Below are 12,560 nucleotides of genomic sequence, written 5' to 3' on the forward strand. Positions count from 1 at the left end.
TGCGGTTGATGAGCAAATGATTCCTTTCACTGGTAGACTACCTGCTAAACAATTCGTCAAAGATAAACCCAATCCTGTTGGTCTCAAGAATTTTGTTATTTGTGGTAAATCTGGGCGAGCAGTCGATTTTGAAATTTATCAAGGTGCCGGCACAGGAATTCCGGATGAAACTAAGCATCTTGGTCTTGGTGCATCTGTGGTTCTACGCTTGGTGGAGACCATACCAAAACAAAAGAACTACAAAATTTGTTTTGACAATTATTTCACCGGAATTCCACTGATAAGAGAATTAAAATCAAGAGGCATTCATTCACTTGGAGTTGTTAAAAGCAATCGACTGATGGGGTGTGAACTAAAATCTGAAAAAGACCTCAAGAAGAAAGGAAGAGGTGCAATCGATTACAAGGTATCAGACAAAGGTGATATTTGTGTAGTCCGTTGGATGGATAATGGCGCTGTAACACTTGCTTCAAGCTTCGCTGGCGTTGACGAAAAGGATCAGGTGCGACGGTGGAGAGCCAGCACAAAAGAACACATCATGGTAGAAAGGCCAAAATGTGTTCAGGTGTACAACGATAATATGGGAGGAGTCGATAAACTAGATTTCCTCATTTCGCTGTACAGGACCAAAGCTAAAACAAAGAAGTGGCCAGTTAGAGTAATTTTCCACTTCATGGATTTTGCGCTAGCAAACTCGTGGCTAGAATATCGCGATATTGAACGAGCAAATGGAACTCCAAGGTCACGCATCATGGACCTACTGGAATACAGAAGCGAGGTTGCATTTGCTTTGCTCAAAGCTAACGTGTTTACCACGGCATTGGTGAAGAGTCCCACTGTCGGAAGACCGCGTTCTACTTCACAACAAGTTCAAACAGAAAGACAAGTGCCACATTTGGCTAAGAGGCGCAAATCATCAGAGCGACCTGTTGGAGATGTTAGATATGATGGTTTTATGCATTTTCCATCTTGCATAAATGGATTAGGCCAGAGATGCAAATACGAGGGTTGCAATGGAAGAAGTAGAGTTAAATGCAACAAGTGCAACGTCTTCTTGTGCCTCACAAAAGAGAAGAATTGCTTTTTGAGTTTTCATAGCAAGTGAACTTTTAAAAAGAAAAAATTTGAAAAAAATATTAACAGATCTGTGCTCTAGAAACTTGATCTTTCAATCAAGATATCATTTATTTTGGTCGTTTTCACAACTTTTGTGCAGCAAAAGACAATTTTAAGACGATTGCAAATTAACTCGATGTTTTTTTAAGAATTTTCTTTTGTTGATTTCTTTTAATTTTCAGCAACTTTTTCTTGACTTTGACACAAAGTGTACATTTGTACACATCCCCTAATTTGCATATGGGGGGTAGAAAAAATTTTTTTTTAATATTTTTGTCAAAGATGACCAAAAATGAGTCAATTTGTAATAAAAAATAATTTTTTTCTGAATTGGATATATGTGCGTGACTGAAAGGGATATAGGAAATACAAATAAAAACAATGGATGTCGGTTTTTATACAATGTTTATTGAAAAGTCTCGTGATTTTCTACAGTGTAATTTTATTTTTGATAAATGAACACAGGAGACTTCTTCCAAAAAAAACGTAGTGTTATTCTTCAAAAGAAAATAAATCTAAATCCTGTCTAAGTTTCGGGGAAAGACGGTAAGAAGTGCTGTACAGTGTACAAAACTGCTATGCGTAAAAAAGCCACATGGTCATTCTTTGTGTAGCAAATTTTTGTTCCTTTGAGGAGATCGTAAAAAGGAAACTTTCACAGATTAGAATTTAAATTCAATTTGATTTTTTTTTTTTTTTGAAGATTCACGTATTCGAGTCGCCACCGATCCTAATAGCCAATATAATTAATCAAAGCTTACTACATCTTTTCACGACCCACTAAGTTTCCTTTTGCGACCCATAGTTTGGGAACCGCTAATCTAAAGCATTAGTATTTATTTAAAATAAAAAGAATGAAATATATATGTGGGATATGAGCATGTTCGCGAACAAAATCATCATTGCGTTTTGCATTATATCTGTACATCTTCTTCCGCATCTTCTATCTTATCTTTTTCAAACTCATCCTCATCGACTGGAGTGTACCTGAAAAGTACGATTAAAAGTTACCGCTGAACCGGTCAGGGAACTTTTAATTTTCGAACATTACACCTGCGTACAATCCTACCAAAGATTCCTAGCGTAGTCTATCTATTCAAAAGATAGGTTACTCCGCGAAGATGAAACTATTCAATCAGAATGAAAAAGATATGCATAATACTTTCTGATTAGTCAGATCAGACTCATGCTTTCGAATAGTGGGATAAGCATAAATTTGAACCAAACCAGTACAGCCAATGAATTTACCTGCGTCCAAGGTATATGAATACAATTGAAGCTATAGCAATCAACCCGGCGAACAACAGAAACTCGTGAGCTTGTCTTTTGATCGATTTCATCTGAGCTACCATAATTACGATAACGTTTCCAAGAGAAATTGTTAATAACCAAAAGCTTGTCATAACCGACTTCATATTCGGTGGAGCCTTGAAAATTGGAATAAACGAGGTAATTTCAAAATTTCTTAGCAGATCTAATTGCACAGCAAGCTACTCATTCAGCATGTCCGTGTCATACGCACCTATTAAAATGGATATTTTGTTTAAAAATTATTCATTTGTATGTGTCATAGGGTTGAGCTTGAATATTCAAACCTCAACGATTCTCAAATAGAGAGAATGTAGCATGTTTTATTTCAAATGCCGCTTTTTAGATTAGGCGCCTTAAAACTCGGCGCCTTCAACAACTGTTGATTGGAAGGAAGTAATTACAGTTAAAATAAAATGTCAAAAGTAGATTAAACGTCACAAAACTTACCCCACACCCTGTGCTATTTTTTAATCACCAGTGGCTCTCTTATAGGCATACCTGGGTATATGCGAATTCTAGTCCTGTCACTGATAGAAATACTTCTCCAACCGTGATTAAAACATATTGTGGTATCATCCATGCAACACTGACGCGAAAGTGATTGACGTCCTCTATTTGATTAGCATTTTCGTATTCCATGGAATGTATGTTTTTCTAATTAAATAAGAGACAAGCATACAAAGATGAAGCATTAGTACAAGAACACTCATTAACGAAATTGAGCGTTAAATCGAAATCTCAAATCATCTGAAAACAATGATCTTTGATCAACCTTTTCATGTTTTGAGCTTATTAGAACAACACTGTATATTCCACTTAACTTTATGTCAACTTCGCCTTTGAAAAGCATTTCCTTAGTATTGTTTCCGGTTTCGCCAATATCGTAAACAAAATAATAATTACTAAAGAAAAATAGATACGAGTATTATTTCTCATTTAAGTTTGGAAGTTATATATATTTATAATCTCAACTTCCTGTTCCCTAAAGCTCTCCCGAGTGGAGACAGAGATGAAAATATAGTGAAAGCAAAATTCTTACGCATAAAAGTTAACACATAATGTTATTTTATCATCCCCAGACACAAAATAATACCTTCCCACAGGAAGTCTTATTCCACGTGATCTTGACATTGGTTCTAATTGCATTGTCAATCCAGGATCGTCATCAAATTTTACATAATATTTTCCTCGATCACTATTTACAAATCCTACTATTCCCGATCCATCTTCCGGTTGTTTGCTCAGCAAATCGGACTGTGATCAAATAAAAACGGATACACAGTAAGAAGGTAGAATAATAATCCCAAGTACCAAGTACGAGAAGAATGAAGGTAAATAAAATTTTGTTCTCAAAACTTGATTTAGTCATCCTTCTAAAATTACCTTATATATATATACTTCTGTATATAAAAAGTTTAAACGATGCAGTACATCAATTTTGCATTTAAATAATAATATTAAATGCAATAGAAGTTGAAAATGTATATATCGAAAAGATTGCACCACAAACTGAAACGAAAAGATCAGAATTTTCAATGCTGACAAATGCCTTTTTTCGTCGTGAAGAAGAAATAGATTTATGCAAAGTCTATAGTTTATTTAATCCAGTGGTTCCCAACCCGTCTTTGTTAAATTACTCCATTTGCCTATTTTGAAACTCTTTATTCCTCTTCCCTGTGCATAAAACTACCGTACTTTGATTGTTTAATCTTTAATGGACCATTTTTAGTGTTATGTGCAAGTCGCATTCTCGATTCTGTACAGTTTAAGTAGTTTATTATGTGTTCAACAAAATTCTTCCGCCGAAGCAGCCAAATATCTCCCTGGCGTATATAATTCCTCCCCGTTGAGAAACACTGGCTTAAATTTGTTTGCTAAAGGATAGCGTTATGAACCATATTGAGCATGATCTGTATTCCCGCTTCCCAAAAATGGATGCCAGTGAAAAATATTACCTGAAACCATATATCTGCATCTTCTCCTGAGATGACTACTTCTGTTATTTTTGAAGGCTTAACAGCAATGGATATTGATTGACTTGACGATTCTTTGTTTTCAATTGAATACGTCAAGTTTAAGAATTTCCATTCATTCGTCTCCATAAATTCCGTTTGTGTCTTACTAACCTAATGAAACAAACGACAAACTATATATAACAATACTTATTTCGTATTGTAGCTTATTTCTGTTTATATTTTGTTACATTTTACTGCTTTACGAATGCTAGAATGACATAAAATTATTTTCTACAACAACTTTTTTCTCGGCCAAGCATAGTAATTTTTTTTAACGTTGTATCGTGTTTGAACTTCTCCACTTCACTTACCTCGTTTGGTTTCAATATCAAAGCATCGAAGATTGAATGGTCCGATTTAAAGTTAATAATGTGTGGTGAAGTATTTATGATTCTCACAGCAAATTGATCTGTACTTGGCAGAGGTGTCAGCGTTTTCTAAACACATATAAATTTATGTATCTATGAATCACATGACAAAATATAGGAAAATCAGCGTGTACCTGAGGTATTGGTGAATAAATTGTAATTGTGTGTTACAAGACCGTTGCATTCTGATTTTAAAAACAATAACATTCGAATTTTGGGACGGGTTGAGTACACGTTCGCTAATGTTCAAAATTATAACTTTACTATACCTACTGCTTAGCAACGATACTATGGTGGTGATAAAGTTACTAAATATTTTTTAAATTTCAAAAAAATTAACATAAGAAGCATTCAACAAGTGTGAAATCGTCTCAATACAACAAAACCAAGTGACAACAAACAAAAATTTCAAACTGAGCTACTTACATCGATTTCAAATTGAACCATCGCTGTCACAATGAACGATAATCCAGCTAGAATAAGTCCGGCTCCCATTTTTCTTATGGATGTAAATGGAATTTTATAATGTCGTAATAACGGATAAAGAGTTGCTTCAAATAATGGAATCAGAGTGACGATCAGTATAGGATTAATTGTATCCATTTGCTCAGGTTTTATCAAATAGCTTCCCTGAAAAATAATGTAGTCCGTACTGATGCTGGAGGCCTACATCCATACCTTGTTTAAATTACTGAGATATAAAACAACACCGGTGTGTTAAATGCTATTTTCGGTACATCAATTTTTTCACGAGCTTGTATATATATATATAATATATATTGCTATAATTTTAAAAGTAATTTTCTTACCCAGTACCGATCCATTTGTAAAGCTTGAAGTGTCCATCTTGATCCTTGCTGGTCAAACAATGCCCAAAACAAAGGAAGCGGAGAAAAAATGACAAGTACTCCCAGCACATATTTTGTATCTCGCTTCATTCTTGACTAAAAGTTAAAACGCATTTTTAATATAAAGGCTGAATAAAATGTGACATCACCTATGCACAAAACACAATATTGATTTAGGCGGAGAAACAGCTAAGAATAGGAAATGGGATTTTTGAAAAGATTTCAATTATGAAGGTCTTGAAATGGCTGTGATCCGTTACCGAATCCTTTATTCCTAAAATTCTCTGCGTACATATGCAAACAACGTCGAATAATTTTTTGACAACTTTGTCTCCAAATTGCCTTCATTTTACCTGCGTCTTGGTGATAAAATTAAAATCAGACCTTGTCGGGCAACTCTTCATGCGTTGCCGTGATTCACTTAGAATTAAACTAGTAAAACTTTAAAGATATCTGATTCAAATGCAAATTAAGTTTCAAAATTGGTAAAAAATAACAACACGAGCGAGAGAATTTTCACCCTCGAAATTCAGTGAAGACTGGAGGTGACCTTCGAAGATTGGCACAATACAAGTTAGCTCTTTTGAAATGTTAACAAACAGAGCTTTATACGCACTGTTTTATTTGAGCCAAACAATTAGCACGAGTGATATAGTCGACGATAAATGTACGGGTATTCGTAACCTTAAAAATAACCTATTCAAAACTTGAATATTTTCGTCACCGTGGCATCAGCGTAATCAACCCAATGAGCTTTGTTTCTCTCCGCCGGTTTCGTATTCCATCTATTTTTGCAAGCGGAGTAAATGCATTTACAAAATCTCAAAAATATGCTTCCTGATGGCGGGGTCTTTGTGTACTTCGATGATCCAAAAACTAGGAGAACTAAAAAGAAAAAAAACACGAATGAACACATTATCCGGGGTGGTGTATAAAGCAAAATCGACGAATTCCGCAATAATTTCATTTTAAAGAAGTTAAGGGAAAATTCTGTTTGTCGTTTCCAGATGGCTTTGGTCACTCTAGCTGTCCGTTCATATTCAGAATAAATTATTGCAAGTGAGAAATAAGTTTTCAATATTATCGGCTCAGTACCCCTGTACCTCAGAATAAATAATGTCAGTTTTCACATATCATTTCAAAGATTTAAAAGTGTAATATACCAAGTGCTATGATCATCAAGATTCCAGGAAGACCAAACGCAACCGAATAACACTCTTCGAACAATGGACCGTCTTCTCCAGGGAAGCATTTTAAATCAGCACGAAATATTGGCATGATAATTTTTGCTAGTAACGCACCAGCATTGATGGTGAAATAAAAAAGAGAGAAAAACTGCTTTCTGTAGACGTCCTGAAATTTAAAAATGTCATCAATATTCAGTACCATCAGAAAACAAGCACTGTACTTGAAGATCGCAAGATCCTACTTTATATAAAGGACTTATTCTGCAAATTCTAAAAGTATGGTTTATTCCACATCTAAGAATAACAGATTGTAAGTTCGAAAATTGGTATTATCTACTATCAATGGGGATTTCCCTAAAGTGAAACTACAAATAGAAAGTTCCAGATGTCAACACATGTTGCAATTGACTCTCGCTGGACAAGTCTAATCTTGCCTCGCTCTCACATGACTCGCTGCCGTGATTTGACGGTAGTTGTTGCTTTTTTATTCGCAAGGATTGTTTTTTATGTGTTATATAAATTACGTTTAACGTCTGGTTGTAGGGATAATTAATTGCTCGTTCCTCAGGCTTATATGGCTTATATTGGTAGAACATTTAACTGCTGTAACTTTTATTGTAGACTTTTAACTAAGACAGAAATAGACTATAATTTGATTGATTTCTGAACTGAAATTGGAGAAGTTGTTCCTGTATATTCTGAAGTTTAATTTGTTATTGCCTGGCTCAAAACGTTTCGGTAAGATTGCAATTTGTTGTTCTACATTTCTGGTTCTGTTAATATTTTCCTCATAGTGCTGTATTGGTCTGATATTAATTTGTGATCAACATTACTTGTTAGTGTCTGAATAATATTTACTTTACTTGCTTATTTAAGATTGCAAGTGCTTCAATGCATTATTGTTTTACATGATCTGTATTTGAATATCTTTATTTAAATTCAGAAAACCGCAACATACGCAACATTTGGATCATTACGCAACACATCATTACGCTACATTCGCATCACTACCTTTCCTACACCGCTTTAACCTCATTCTACATTGTGAACTGTTTTACTGGATTTATTTCAATATATCAAATTTCATTGAACAACATCTTTTGATATTTGTGGCATTGGAGGACACACTGAGAGTTGTGCGTTTTTGAATAGTTTTCCAAGAATTAAAGAACAGCCAGATATTTCAGTCACCCCCTTATGGCTTATGCGACACCTGTATTTGCCAGGATACATAGAAAAGGTGTTACACAGATTACTAATGCCCGACATCAAAACATGATATTGTGATAAATCCCATGTTGCCAAAAATTAACGTTATTTCGTAGATCTTCTTACCTGGCCTGATTGAAATTGATCACCCCCAAAGCTGGAAACACAAGGTTTGATTCCACCAGTCCCAACAGCAATGAGCAGTAATCCGATGACGGATAAAGTTCTAAATTAAAAAAAGTGAAAATTGGGTCCATTTGTTGGTTGTGATTAGGGATGGAGGAATCGAGTCCGGCTTCGATTACAGAATCGATTCTCTCCGGAATCAACTAGAATCGATTCCGATGCATTGGAATCGATTCTCGACGTTCAAACTTGGATTGCAAACAATGTGTAACGTTTTGTGGCAATTCTACCACATATAAGTATAAACTGCTTTACTGCTATGTTGAGTTGCTACGACGCCGCAAACTTCTATGTTTATTTATGTCTAAAATCTCTGTGGGTTCTGGGGGATTCTTTTTTGTGCGATTTTGTCTCCCTGTGACAGATGCAACCCATACTATACTTAGTTTTGGCCTTCTTGTTTGTCCATATATTTGAACATCGCCGTCTTGTTTGATTTCATATGGTATTGCTTAGGTGGGTATGTTTTCTCGGTAAGATATGTCGAGGAATCGGAATCGAAAATTTAGGAGTCTGATAGGAATTGAATACTTGTAAGTAGTCATACTTAGCATCCTTATAGTTGTGATACGTGTATCCAAATAAAAGTATCAAGTTCTACCTACATGTGAGCACTCCTATGAGGAATATACGGTATTGCTGCGACAGTTTTAAATCCATGTCCCGCGATGTATACGATAGAAAGAATGATGATTGTTTTGTATTTTCCCCACATTGAATCTGATATGATTCCTCCCATCAATGGTGTAAAATATGCAAGCATGGTGAATGCATGGAAAAGTGTCGTCGCGTCATCGTCTCCAAATCCGAGGAAATTTCGGACATACAGAACAAGAACAGCTGAAATGTAATGTAGATATAGGATGGTGGTTCGAGGCAATTACAACATGTCTATGTTCCAATAAGATTTAGTAGTTACGTTAGCTCACTTACTTCTCATTCCATAGTATGAAAATCTTTCGCAAAATTCATTTCCGATAATGAGAAAGACGTGCTTAGGATATTTCGCCTTGTGATTCTGTAAAGTTAGTAATATATATTAGTTTGTTTCATTTACCAATAAAATAGTACAGTTGCCTGTTTCTTTATTTCACTATGTTATCTAACTGTCAAATTTGAAGTTTTTTTTTAGTTTATAATTTATTGCAGCGTCCCCCAGGTTTGCGGGTCCACGCGATCAATAGTGTCCAGAAAAATTTGATATATATATGTCTAGGTTTTGTCCCCGTCTGGAAGTCAAAAATATAATTTTTATTTATTTATTCGGAAAGTGTAGTCAACAAATGATGGAGTCGATAACACCACGTCTTTGTCATAATCATTTGCAATTGTTGCTATATTTCCATGGAACTGGTTATCGAAATCTTTTCTTCTTAGATTAGAAATAGTCCATTTTTTTCAAAAACGACGAAGAAGATACTAGGCTGGTAATATTAAATGTACTTTATAAGTTATTTAGTATAGTCGTGCTTAATGTGCTGCAAAACTTTATTGAATGAGTCCATGGGGGTATCCAAATTGAATATCGATCTGTCAATTTTCCATCGCTCTTCGACAAGTGGCTGGCTTTGTCACGTTGGGAACTTTCCGAAGAAATACGGAACCCAAATATTCGATGACGCAACATTGCAAAGCATTTTATCGTTAACCTTCATTGCCTATGGCGTTACCACAAACGTGAATATATTCAAAAACTATATATATATTCGTGACTCAAGACTGTTCAGATCTGACCGATACCCAATCATATATGCTTATAATTCTGTGTGTAATACGTTTTCAATTAAAAAAAAAATTTAAAGTGAATATTGCATACCTGAGAGGATATGATAAAATATAATGAATAGGGATTTGTAGTCAAACATTCGAATAACCCTATAGTTTATATATAATTGTATAAGCTCGAAGTTGCATAATTCACTTCGCTAAATAATTTGAACAACAATTATTCTTCACCGTCAAATGATAATGATCAAATCTTTATTCAATCTAGTTGTTGACGAGAATTGGAGGTTTCGTTGTTTCAACTGTGACTTGTCTGATTTCAATGCGATTTTAACTGGTTTGAATCATGTTAAATGGTTGTACGAGTTGTGAATTTGAGATCATAGAATATGTGTTAAATTAATTCATGCCTCTTACCTTTTTCTTTTTATCCACATCGGAATTATGGTACAACGCTGAATCTTCATTTTCAGCTGAAATAAATGAAAATTAACCTTATGTGGTTATTCTGATTAAAATGACGAGGTACATGCATGTTCAATGCTTTTAATTCCATCCATAAACTAGAACTTTTTTTTTCCAAAATAACAACTTACCGACGACCAATTTTGATAATTCGACCTCTTCATCGACTCCGGACGATGTCCTGTTCATTGCTAAAACTTTTTCAAATATCGCACTATATGTATTGGACAGAGTATCTCAATATAATAGACTACATACAGCGTCAGTTTTTTTGTAATTGGAATTGAATCTTGTGATTTTATTTGGTAAATTTACATATAAAATAAATTATACTAAATAAAAAAATTGCAGTATGTGCTGTATATCCACTGAAACTTGAAGCGATGTTTTAGGTGAATAAACTGGGAATTCTGCGAATTGATTATAATGACATACATGCTGTATCTAAACCATATTATACTACGTAACGTGAATAATTTTCGACCCAAAACTCGATTATTGCTAATTCGCTGATGCTGGCGCTTTGCGGAGAAATTTGGAAATTACAATTGTTCGACGATTCGCACGATTGCCTCAGAACTGCGGTTAACGCTCTCCTATATTTAAATTAACATAAGTACGGTAGAAATTGCGTAAGAACGATAACGCCGTCAGGCATTTCGCTTCCCTCAAAAAGTTTCGCTTTACTGCAAAAACATAAACAGATTAACGTAATCGCATGGTTTACCGGTCAGCAGTGCAAATGTGCGATGTTTATGTCTACCTCAATATATCGCAAAAGAAGAAGCCATTATATATTTTATATGTACCTGAAGTAAAACATGCGTTGCCCTAGGCCTATAACAAATTACATTGTCGTTTATATCCGGCAAGTAGTAATTTACATGAGTGATTATATTAACATATTATGTGTGGCAATAATGTGAATTAATATGAGAGTTGGTTACTCACTTGATTCAAGGAAGCAAAGCCAAATAACAAAAAAAAAACATCGACGATAAAAAAAAGTAAATGAATTTTTTGCACTTTTTACGAAACAGATCGTATTCGGATAGTTAACCGTTGACTTATCTACCCCCGTCTTTTCCAGGTGCATAAGTTATACGTCACTCAATTTTATGATATTGTTTTGACCTTATAGAAATTTTTGATTTGTACTTTACTATCATTCCATCATATACACAGTAGAATTACATCCATCCAGTGGTGGGATTCAGCCGGTCCTATGGAACCGTCTCACGGAATTTTATGAGATCAGCGAACCGGTTAGCATTACTAGTTACTGTCAATGGATTTTTTCATCTTATCTGACACACCGATTTTTGAGATCAAGTAGCTCACGTGTTTGTTTCAAAATGTGAAATGATCAAGTTCGCACGTAACTGTTATACATTGTGTTAATTTTTATAATTGCAGTGTGTTTTCAGTAGATCATACACCTTCAGGTTTTTAAGTTCATTATCAACGAGTATATAATATATACAGCAATATAGACGATCCTCAACATCATCAAAAATTTCGATGCTAATTTTAACATAATGATGCTTACTTAATCATTACTTTGAAATGTTAATTAGGAAGTAATTAAGAATAATTAGTTTATTTGCTAAAAAATATGACTTTTTGTAACAGAACCGGCTGAAAAACATGACTGTTGTGATGGAACCGGCTGACAAAAAATTTGAATCCCACCACTGCATCCATCTATATATTTTGTTCATGATAGGCATATTGATTTAACATTTCACTGGTATGGTTGAAAACCTTTTAAAATATACAATCTCAGCGGAGGCAATTGATTGTTATCGGCTGGAAACACGACTTGATCAAGTGAATCAACTCAAGTGTATATTTTCCCTATTCAACATCGATATGAATATATTGTAAACCAAAATATTTGAGTTTATTTTAAGCATACCAATGAATAATGATTGCGCCTAGAATACGGACCAGAACATGCGGGTATGATACGGGATGAGCTATCACATTGATCGTTCGTTAGTCACATAAACATGGAGTCTTCTTTAACATATTTTTATACACTCTTATTAATATTTCAAAAAATATATATACAAAGTAATTCAGCGATTTGTCCCTCATTGCACTATTTCATGTTTCAAGTTTATCTAT

At 34.5% G+C, this 12,560-nt stretch overlaps 1 protein-coding gene across 2 annotated transcripts; it reads right to left on the minus strand.

The window, feature by feature from the left end:
- Positions 1 to 1,473: 1,473 nt before the first annotated feature.
- On the minus strand, positions 1,474 to 10,964 carry LOC120330303 (solute carrier family 15 member 2-like). 2 transcript variants are annotated; one of them, XM_039397192.2, is made up of 16 exons: positions 10,562 to 10,964; positions 10,383 to 10,438; positions 9,174 to 9,258; positions 8,846 to 9,080; positions 8,181 to 8,280; positions 6,822 to 7,011; positions 6,383 to 6,543; positions 5,620 to 5,754; positions 5,237 to 5,440; positions 4,754 to 4,879; positions 4,383 to 4,553; positions 3,521 to 3,681; positions 3,200 to 3,329; positions 2,926 to 3,081; positions 2,365 to 2,543; positions 1,474 to 2,103 (listed from the first exon to the last, which is right to left on the minus strand). In XM_039397192.2, the coding sequence occupies exons 1-16, from the start codon at positions 10,617 to 10,619 to the stop codon at positions 2,031 to 2,033; spliced, it is 2,220 nt and encodes a 739-aa protein (XP_039253126.2). In that variant the 5' UTR covers positions 10,620 to 10,964; the 3' UTR covers positions 1,474 to 2,030. The 2 variants fall into 2 exon arrangements, with proteins under 2 accessions (XP_039253126.2, XP_077974835.1); XM_078118709.1 differs by lacking the exons at positions 10,383 to 10,438; positions 10,562 to 10,964 and adding an exon at positions 9,684 to 9,703.
- Positions 10,965 to 12,560: the final 1,596 nt, after the last annotated feature.

Source organism: Styela clava, chromosome 12, assembly GCF_964204865.1.
Source record: "Styela clava chromosome 12, kaStyClav1.hap1.2, whole genome shotgun sequence".
Taxonomy (NCBI): Eukaryota; Metazoa; Chordata; class Ascidiacea; order Stolidobranchia; family Styelidae; genus Styela; species Styela clava.

What these genes read in the sequence shown, in the direction of transcription:
- LOC120330303 (XM_039397192.2), bottom strand. Translation starts at nt 10,619, where the DNA reads ATGAACAGGACATCGTCCGGAGTCGATGAAGAGGTCGAATTATCAAAA. An exon ending in ATGTGGATAAAAAGAAAAAG is followed by an intron (nt 9,259 to 10,382) that starts GTAAGAGGCATG and finishes CTAACTTTACAG; the next exon opens with AATCACAAGGCGAAATATCC. An exon ending in ATAAGACTTCCTGTGGGAAG is followed by an intron (nt 3,330 to 3,520) that starts GTATTATTTTGT and finishes ATTTTTCTTTAG; the next exon opens with TAATTATTATTTTGTTTACG.